At 44.2% G+C, this 10,000-nt stretch overlaps 1 protein-coding gene across 1 annotated transcript in view; it reads right to left on the reverse strand.

The window, feature by feature from the left end:
• The window catches only part of LOC109300965 (low-density lipoprotein receptor-related protein 2-like), a 39,125-nt gene that overhangs the window by 14,065 nt on the left and 15,060 nt on the right, over positions 1-10,000 (reverse strand). Inside the window, exons 14-22 of the mRNA XM_019521855.1 lie at positions 8,012-8,236; positions 7,283-7,594; positions 6,177-6,389; positions 4,895-5,311; positions 3,909-4,124; positions 3,107-3,345; positions 2,557-2,686; positions 1,626-1,804; positions 442-628 (exon numbers count right to left, since the gene is read on the reverse strand). Of these exons, the coding sequence (XP_019377400.1) occupies positions 442-628; positions 1,626-1,804; positions 2,557-2,686; positions 3,107-3,345; positions 3,909-4,124; positions 4,895-5,311; positions 6,177-6,389; positions 7,283-7,594; positions 8,012-8,236 (2,118 nt within the window). The remainder of the gene's footprint in view (positions 1-441; positions 629-1,625; positions 1,805-2,556; positions 2,687-3,106; positions 3,346-3,908; positions 4,125-4,894; positions 5,312-6,176; positions 6,390-7,282; positions 7,595-8,011; positions 8,237-10,000) is intronic.

A 10,000-nucleotide genomic window follows, 5' to 3' on the forward strand; every position in this document is an offset into this window, starting at 1 on the left:
AGGAGGGAAAAAAAAAAAAAAAAAAAAAAAAAAAAAAAAAAAAAAAAAAAAGACTTTAGTAAGGGCTGATGCTTCTGGGATTAAAGGAGCAAAAAGATGCTGAACATTTTGGATTGAGTTGGAGAACATCTAGTAACTTGAATCCAGAAGCACAGGAATCCTAAGTGGGACAGGATCTAGCTAGTGCAGCCACCTCTGCCCACCTTCAAGAGCAGGTGCCAGAGCCCACTGAGATCAGAATGATTTGGTCCTTTTGGAGGAGCAATCCTAACTAGGCATGGCTTCCTAAGAGGCTTAAAGGGCTGAGCTGAGTTGACAAATGTTTCTCTGCATTAGGCACTAGGTAGAGGCCTCATTTCTGGGAGCTATATAGTCCTCTAGCCCCCTGCCCCAGTGTTCTGGGTACTGAATTGATCTGGGGAAGGGACAGAAATCCCTTACCTGTCACTTTGCAGGTGTGGTCATCTGGTTCCAGCAGGTAGCCAGGGTGGCAGGCACAGCTGTAGGTGCCATTACTATTGACACAGGTCTGGCTACAAGGGTCATGCCTTAGCTCTTGGCACTCATTGATGTCTCTACAGGAGAGGCCATCATCATGCAGTTCAAATCCCTTGTGACAAGTGCATCTCTGAAACAGGAGCAGCTCATCAGCCTACTTCACCTTCAGCCAGCACAAGACTTCAGTACACTAGTCATCCAGGGCTTGTTTTGGACCAAGTGAGGTTCAAAGCTAGGTCAAATGAGTGAGTGAGTAAGAGGGGCATTTGGACAGCCTCAAAAATGGAAGAATAAGAGGCATGCTTGTAGCAAAACAGGATGGCTTTACTTCCCTGCTACAGACAAGGAACCAAGTCAGCTCTGTCCATTCTACTGCCCACTTCACTCCTGGAGTTTACTGCCCCTCAGGTTCAGCAAGAACTTGGCTGACTGTTCAAAGTTCGGAGAGCACAGTTCCTCAGTTGAGGCAGGAGGAATTGGCTACTTAAAGTGCTCTATTCTCTGCTCTAGCTTGAGGGAGAGAGGGCATGAAAGAGGGAAGTAGGGCATCCTTAGTTTGGTGCAACAGGTGCAGGTAGGGCCTAGGGGAGTGGGCTTCTACTCCCTGAAAAATAGTGGAAGCAAGGTATGGCAGACCTCATAGCAAGTGCCAGAGAAGTAGTTCCATAAAGCTACTGGCAGGTAGAACACTAGCCAAGATCTGCCTCCAGAAATATCTGGGGGCATAAGCCTTTTGGGAATTAGACTTGGACTGGTGTCACTTACAGGCCACATCTTGCTGGTTCAGTCTTGGAAAGCAGCTACAGATTAGTACTCCCTTAAAGTGTACTATATAGACAGGCAGGTAATGGGCAATGATATAAAAACAAGGAAAGAACCCCAAAATACACCAAAATGCCAGGTAGGTGGGTGAGCTGGCTCCTTCTTAAAGCAGTCACCTGCATTCACTTAAATTTGGCACACCTTTACAGGTAAGCCAAGCAGGATCACTCATCTGCTGGCTGAGAACCAAGCCATTAAAAAAAAAATGGACTAAAGTACTGGAAATACAAAAAGGTGGGTTTTGGTTTGTTTGGGTTTTTTTTGGGGGGTGTTGGGTTGGGTTAAGAAGCTTCCCTTTTACTCACAGGTCCTCCAGGTGACTGGTAGCAGATTTGAGAGCATGGCTTCTGACATGGCAGAACACACTTATCACCTTCATCTGACCCATCTGTGCAGTCTCTCTTGCCATTACAGACCAGGGTGTGGTTGAGGCAAACACTTGTCTTGCACTGGAACTCCATACTTGAGCACTTTGCAGGCTGACCTGTGGACAGAATTGTGTTTATGGACTGCCCCACATGGGATGGGGGATAGACAGGTCTGTTGCAGTATAGCAGCAACAGTGGTGGCAGTCACCCAAGTTTGTAAGAGTTCAGGTTTACCCCATCATTGAGTAGTTCTCAATTCTTTATTTATTGACTAAAAGTGTCAACATCCTGTTTTCCCTCCCCACAATAGGAAGTAGGAGTTCTGTTCTGCCAGAAGCTTGTATTCTTTGTGGGTAAGGGTTTCCAGACCAGGTAAGAGTGAGAGCCAAGGCCTATGATCTACCATATTAAAGAGCCAAGCTCTGCTTCCTTTGAAGTAGTTCTGCAAAACTTGGGTGGGAGCAGCTACCTTAGTAATGCAAGCAAAGAATGCTAGTTTTAGCCAAGCACTGTAGAGATTAGCTCTGCACCAAGTTTGTTACAGGTGCAATTTTAGTGCAGTTTATTTTATAGTACAAAAAGCCATAACCCCCCCCCCCAAACTTAGGCCCAGTCACTGCAGTATTTGTGTTGTTCTCATTTGGATTTTGGGAAGTCTCCTACTGTTTTTGACTAGATCACAGCTGCAGTAGACAAGTCTATTAGAGAAGAGGAACATTTAGGCATAAGTTGAAGATATAGTAAGCCTAAATTAAAGAAGTTTTGTACCATCTGTGTGCAAGACCTAGACCTGAAAAATTACTTTTTCTACAAGCTCAAGGAGGATAGTCTTAGAATTGCACTAGAGGAAGCTTAAGAGCTTGCTTACATCCAGTTTCACCACTTCCATCTTTGCAGTCTCTCTCCCCATCACAACGCCAGACATCTGGAACACACTCCTTGAAACTAGTGCAGGACCACTGCTTTGAACTACATTCAGGTTTCTCATGCTCACAGTCCTGTGGATAAAAGAATAGCTTTGTTATAGTACCTTGGATGCATGCTACAATGGATTGATGTCTTTCGTTACCCAAGTGCTCCTGGCAAGAGTACTATGTTGCAGCATAGCCATTGAGAACGAACCTAAAAACTGGAGGCATGAGGAGACCTGCTACTCCATGGACAAGAAGTGGAGCACAGCATTTGATGTTAAGTTCCAACAGATCTCAGAGCTTGTCATTTGACATTTGTTTGCTCCTCAGCTGCTACAAGCTACTTTTTAGAGCTCAGAAAGGACATGAGGGTGTTAGTTCACTATCCAGTATGCCTCAGAACTGGCATAACCAGAACAGACTCCACTTACTGGCCAGTGGGTTCTCTAGGATTCACTTTAGAATCCAGTTTGAGCTGTAAGTCCTGCAAGTTACTATTTTCCACACCTGCTCATCTGATCCATCTTTGCAGTCTATGTCATCATCACATATCCATTCTTTCAGGACACACTCGCCACTTCTGGGACACATAACTTCTCCTGATCGGCATAGCAGTGGCTTGGGGACTGCACAGTCTTCTTCATCAGAGTGGTCCTTACAATCATAGTCCCCATCACAGCGCATGGAGTAAGAGATGCACTGGCCACTCCTGCACTGGAATTCCATCTTGCTGCACTCTTCATGAACTGGAGGAGAAGAAGAAAGCCTGTGCTTAAAGATGATGGGAAACACAGCCAAAGTCATTTTTACAATGAAGTTTTGGTATGCTGAAGTGGCAGCATTAAAGAAAGAGTGCCTCCAGCAAGCCATTTAGGGAAGGGCATATGGGCAGGTTATAATTCTAGTTTAAGAGCAGTATTGTTGCTAGCTTACTCATCCAGCATTATGATGGATAGATCCCATGCCTGGATTCTCCAACCATGCTTACTGCTCAGAAGCAGCTTTGCTTCTTGTCTGTCATTCAGCCTAGGGTAGTGTAAGAAGTAGTGTTCCTGCTTGAAGCCATTAATTTTGAAAGTTTAAAAAAGGGACCCCCACCCATGCCACAAAATAGAGGTGGAAGACTTGAGCTTAAGCTCTTCACTGCTTGTTGGCTACTGGAGAGAATCCCTTCTTCCCAGAGGAATTCATACCCCTGGGACAGTTGAAAGACACTTTTTAAAAGTTAAATTAAGAATTAAAAGGTCATACTCAACCACCCCTCAGTACATGGGCTAAACAAACCCAAGTCTACTTATACTGGTCTTACCACATCCCTGCTCATCTGCTTGATCAAGACAGTCTGGGTTGCCATCACACAGCCAGCTCTCTGGGACACAGCGTATGTTGTCATCACAATGCAGAGCACATTCTTGTGTGGGCTTCCAGCAGTTTAACTCATCTGAACCATCAGGACACTGTTGTACACCATCACAGCGCTCGCTCTCCTCAATGCATTTGTTCCCACTCAGACACTTGAAGAGTCCTAGAATAGATGCAGTACTGTCAGGCTGCTTTCACTTTTTTAAAAAAAAAAAAAGGAGAGGTGGTGCCAAAAACAGGCCATGAAGTCCTATTCAGGAGTGACCTTATTTAGCAAGCACTGAAATCTGATGCTGTGGGAGGAGGGGTTGGAGGTTTCTTCCCAGGAAAGACTGGATTCTTGATGGGCATGCAGGCCCCACAGTTCCATAGTTACTCAGAACCTACAAGTGCTGTAGTAGCAGAGCAGGTGGCAAGATGCTATGCACATAGGAAGTTAACCCCTGTGAGCAGGGGCATGCAAAAAAAAAAAAGTTCCTCTTGCTTGTTAAGAGCCATTGGATTCTCTATACACCCAGCTAGAGATGGTAGGTTACTAGTTGGTTGGGTCACAAGTAAGCCAGACAAGGTGAGTTTATGGCCCATGTCTGGAGCCATTTCCTGCAGATTTGCTCTTTGTCTGGCCACTAGCTTTAAAACAAAGAAATGCTGGCAGTTTTCTAGGTTTAGTTCTGGCTATTGGAGACCAATAGCAAGATGTTAGTGTTTAAACTAATAAGCTGAAAGGATTCAAGGGACAAGCCTTGTTTGTAGTTTCACATGCTTCCAAGAATTTTTTTTGCCTATCACACTAGGAAGTAGTCTTATTTTGACTATGCCTGGAATAAGGTTTCTTTTGCAAGGATGTTGAGGCTTAGGCCATTAATCTCCCTGCCTTGACTGAATTAGTAGTGCTCGAGTACCCAACATTTAATAAACATGTGTATACAATACCTGGAGAATTACAGAACTGAGAACAGTCTTCTTCATCAGAGCCATCCTGACAGTCCCTCTCTCCATCACACCAATACTCATTTGGTATGCACTCTTTCCCATCTTGGCAGGGTACAAGGGTCCGAGGACAAGACAAAAGGGTTAATGCAACTGAAGTGGTTGTTGACTTTGTTGTGGTAGCTGCTGTGCTCTTTTTGGTAGTAGTTACTGTTGTCTTCAAAGTCACCGGTGCAAGTGTTACTTTGACAGCTGGCTTTGGAGAAGAAGTCACCGGTGCAAGTGTTACTTTGACAGCTGGCTTTGGAGAAGAAGTCACCGGTGCAAGTGTTACTTTGACAGCTGGCTTTGGAGAAGAAGTCACCGGTGCAAGTGTTACTTTGACAGCTGGCTTTGGAGAAGAAGTCACCAGCTCTGGTGCTTTAAAAAAAAAAGTAGAATAAAAAACAGAGTAGTTGTACAGCTTGTACTAGAAGTGACACTGAAACATCAGCAGTCTGTAGATTACCTCACTTAATCCCCATTCCCTTCTCATTTTTAGAGACTAAGACAGCCCCCCCCATCCAGAGCTTAAAAGCAGGTAGATCAACATATTATAGGCAACAGCTAAGTTGAGAAGCCCAAGGTATTTGCTCTAGTACTGGCATAAGTGAGACCCTTCTAGTTCACCAGCACCTGACTAAACTAGACTAAGTTAGAGACCTCTAGGAGGCTCAAAAGTTAAGTGTTGCCAGAAAGCCAGATGCCCATGATTAGCATTTCTGTGAGCCAGCTAAGCACTTTACTGGTCAGCTAGCAGTGTCCCACCTGCCAAGCCTCACTTGATGCACATGGTACTTTAAGCATTTCAGAGTGTGGCAATTGTGCCCCTGGCTAGAGTCCTCCATGTAAGGTTCCCCTGAATATACTCTAGACAGGCAGCAGTAGACTTTAGCTTGGAGGTGCTACCCTTTCCTCCACTTCAACTCAGAGGGACTCATCCCTCTGCCTACAGCCAAGTTCCTGGCCCTAGTGACAGGGATATTAGGTTGCCTTGATCCTGGAAAAGGTCTGAATAGCAACTTCAAGACTTATGTAGCCTGTCTTAAAATAAGTCCCTTCCCCTCCCAAGTTGTATATTATTAATTAGACAGCTTTGGTAATGAAGATACCTCTTGAACAGGGCAGAGGTCTGGGGAAAACTACATGGGGTACCCATACTCAAGTCAGAAAGACCTGGCTTTGAAGCTTAGCCAGCACTAAGCATACATTAAGAACAACTATTGTAGAGTAATGGAGGGTTTACCAGTCTTCACTTCTGTGGCCAAGAACACAAGTACTTCCTTTATGTCAGCTTCCTCCATGCTGGTTAGGACCTCCATCTTCCTTCTGTCCCAGAGCAGAAGAACAGTTTTGTTGACTGACACCAGGTAGGGTTCATAAGCAGCTACTATCCCATGCAGCCAGCTTTTCTTCAGTGTGTCCACTTTATTCTTAGCAAGGCTCAGAACCTGTAGACCTGTAAGAGAACAATAAGGCTCTTGCATGAGCATGTCATGTAGAGAAGTATTCAATCCTGTATGCCTGGATACCAGGGAAGTCTTCTGTTTGACAACCCTTCCAACCCCATTAGAGCAGGAATAGCCCTGGTTTCTTACAGGTTGTGGAACACTACTGTGAGCATTCAAAAGAGGTGCAACAATTTGTCACAGTGTACCAGATCTGTTAGTCAGGAAGACAATATTTGGCCTCTAGTCTCATTCAATTTGTCTTGAAACATACAAGTTTACTAGGACTTTAACATAAGGGCATCTGACTATTAGGCTAAATAACAGGTTAGATGAAGATTCTGATCCAATATTGTTTCTTGCTCCAGTCTATTAGTCAGCAGCATAGAATCCCAAGCCCAACCCTCCTAGCTCCTCCATCTTGGATAGATGGTTTGCCAAAATTTGTCTGCCAGAGGTAATAAGAAGAATCAGACTAGTGGGCTCAACCTGCTCCAAGCGCATGCATATATATATATAGGAAAAAAACACTATAGAAATTAGGCCTGGCTTGGATTAGCTGAGACAACCACTTCAGGCAATAGTAGATCTCAGGTTTAGTGTTGAATTAGTCTCTACCTACAAAAAAGAAATTCATCTAGGTGTTCCAGAGTGGACTTAGACTCTGTACTACCAAAAGCAAGGTGACTGCTTGGCTACTACCAGCATACAAAGTGTCCACTATGAGCACTAAAGGGACTCCTGTATTAAGTGTCACCTTGGAAAACCAAGCAGCATACAAACAAGTTGTTGCTGTTCCTCAAAACAGCTCTGGGGGAGAAGATGGAAAAAGGACATAGCAAGTCATCAAGCCTTTTATACTAAAAAACAAAAACAAAAAACAAACTTTAGTTTTTTTTTTTACCCAGGTTTTTTGAACTCCAGAGAAAGCTGAAAGATCTTGTATCTAGGGCAATATGAAGGTCATCTGACCAGGTTACATTCCAGACATCCTGCATACTACCACTAGTAAGGTTCATCTTCTTGAGAGGTTTTCCACTTTCAAGCCAGTAGAGAGATGCCTTCTGCCAGTCTAGAGAGATGTGCCATATGATGCTCTCAGCATGGTAGAGTGTACTTGTGACCATGTCAGCAAGTTTGGTAACTTTAATGTAATTTCTATTACAAGCTAGCCAGTATATGGCTCCAGATGATATATCAACTTTAGCAGAACAGACTGCAGAGAGAATAAGAAAAAAAAATTAGATCTTAGAGGCACAGTCTATTATATTAGATTACGTTCATTTACAAGGAGCAGTCACCCCATACTGTGTGTGCAAAGACTGTTGCATAATAGGATCAAAGACACCCTTTCTTGTTGCAGTCTGAATGGACTCAGAGCTGCCTGTGGCCTTTGGAGCTTTATGTCTGCAAAAAAAAAAAAGAGGACAGCCACTTTTGGTCTCCCTATGGTACCCCCTCAGCTTCAAGTCTGGGTACTACTGTCCCCAAGAGCTCCTTCCCAGCTTCTTGCTTCTCAGTTTTGAGAGGGTCATTCAGAACAGGCTTCACATTAGACATCAACATCATTTGATCCATTAGGCTTTGCAAGCACTTTGTTTATGCTCCTCTAGGATGGGAGTCAGTTTCTCACCTGGTAACCCAACGTGGATAGTTTCTCCTCTTCCTGGGCGCCCAGTGAAGCGTATTAGTGTCCCTTTGTTATCTGTCCAATAAGTGAAGTCTCTCTTCCAGTCCACATCCTGCAGATGGAGGTTTTCCCACTGCTCTTGAACCATTGTCTTGTTGACAGTCAGACCCTTGGGGCCTACTTGCAGGAAGTAGATTTTTTTGCCAGTTGTATATACAAGTGTCAACTCTGCAGAGGTTAATGCCACAAGTTATGCAAAAATAGGGGTGATTAGTCTGTGACCAGGCTGGACTAGTAACAGCCTGGTGTGACTATGACTTTAGCCATGATTATCAGGAGGCTTAGATAAAAAAAGTGAAGGTTAAGCCAGGTCTGTGCCAGTTGCTTTGGAGGTCACCACCCTGTGCATTTGGTTGGCTAATCTGGACATCAGTCCAAGGCAAGATATGATTTTAGAAAGGACTAGGGCAACAGTATATGAAACTGGAGTTGTTTGCCCTTGAGGAGAGAAAGTGAACATGGACTCAAGGAAGAGAGGCCTGCTTAGTTGGCTAGGTCACTCACTTGCTTCTAGATGCAATTGTCACATGGGGTGGGGATACTTCAGGCTGACAGCAAGATCTTGTTTGCTGTCTATGGACAAGTAGAATAAAAGTTTCTGCTGTTATTTTGATGCTACACAAACAGCCCTCTGGGTCCACTTAAGAGTGGCATGATCAGCTGTTAGAGTCCTAGACCCATCAAGCCATATGCAGGGGTTGCACACACCTAAGACCCACATCTTATTATAAGATTGTAGCAGCCTGCAGTAGTATTTTCTAGTGGATACAAGGTCTAGTTTTTAAAGACAGAAATCAGTCTTTTACAGAGCTAATGGCCTGTAGCCTTATAGTGCTTAGAGATTATGACAGAACAGCCTCCTGAAGCATCTCCTTCCTGATCTGAAAGACTAGATAGTCCTGGGAGAGCTTGAAACTACTTGTAGCTCTCAGGCAGTAGTAGTGTTTAGCACAGCTGCTTAGCAGGATTTGCTAAACCTCCCAACAGTTAACTCAGCTTAGAGCCAGACATTTGAGAACAAGAGAAAAAAAGAAAAGCTATTGTGGTTGCTAGTCCATGTAGCACAGCTTAGGCTTCCTACTTTGTCTTTGGAACAGTAAGTAGGCTGAACAAGAACTGCAGCTAGATTCCCAATACCGGCTTCCACCCCTCAGGACAGCAGCTGCCCTGCAGAGCCTGGACTGCTCAAGCCAGGCAACACCCATTCCGAGATGGCTAAGGCAAGCACTCGGGGAAGGGGCCAGGGGGGCATCTCTTATAATACTGGCTGCAGCTGTGGTGCTCAAGGTCAGACAGTCAACCACCACATCATCCATGAATGCCTTTATGGCCCTCCTTTAGGTACTCAAGGAGCTATTGACATTGACCATTCTACCTGTTGCTGGCTTTCTGACCCATGATTCAAATATGAGTGCAGTGATACTCACTTCATGAGCAGCAGCTGCTCAGGCTTCCTAGCTGAAAGTCCATTCAGGGCTACACTTTAAGGCACTTTCCATCTAGTAGTCTCAAAATGGAAGTTACAATAATCCTGCAGGTGAATGGATGCCCAGCTGCTAGGTATGTGGTCATTGAAATAAAGTATGAAAGCCAAAAAAAAAATCACCCAACTGTTGTTAGCTCTTAGATTTGGAAGAGATTGGGCCATATTCTAGTAACTGATAGTGGCTGGTTTCAGGATGAGGCATGTTTAAACCCCCACCCCATGTATTAAGTGACCTACTTTAGAGAGAGTCAAGGACATTCATTTGTGCCTGTGGAGTAAGAGCCACTGTGCATAGCCTCATCTAATCCTACATTAGGCTTTGAATATCAGAACTCCTATGGCTTATCCAGAATGCAGAGGGATATGCTCCATTATCCACAGGACACTGTTCCTATTCTAAAGGGATTTAGCAGGTTAAACTGCTTAAAAAAAAAAAAAAAAAAAAA

The sequence above is a fragment of the Gavialis gangeticus genome, unplaced genomic scaffold, assembly GCF_001723915.1.
Source record: "Gavialis gangeticus isolate Ggan-Ray unplaced genomic scaffold, GavGan_comp1, whole genome shotgun sequence".
Classification (NCBI taxonomy): Eukaryota; Metazoa; Chordata; order Crocodylia; family Gavialidae; genus Gavialis; species Gavialis gangeticus.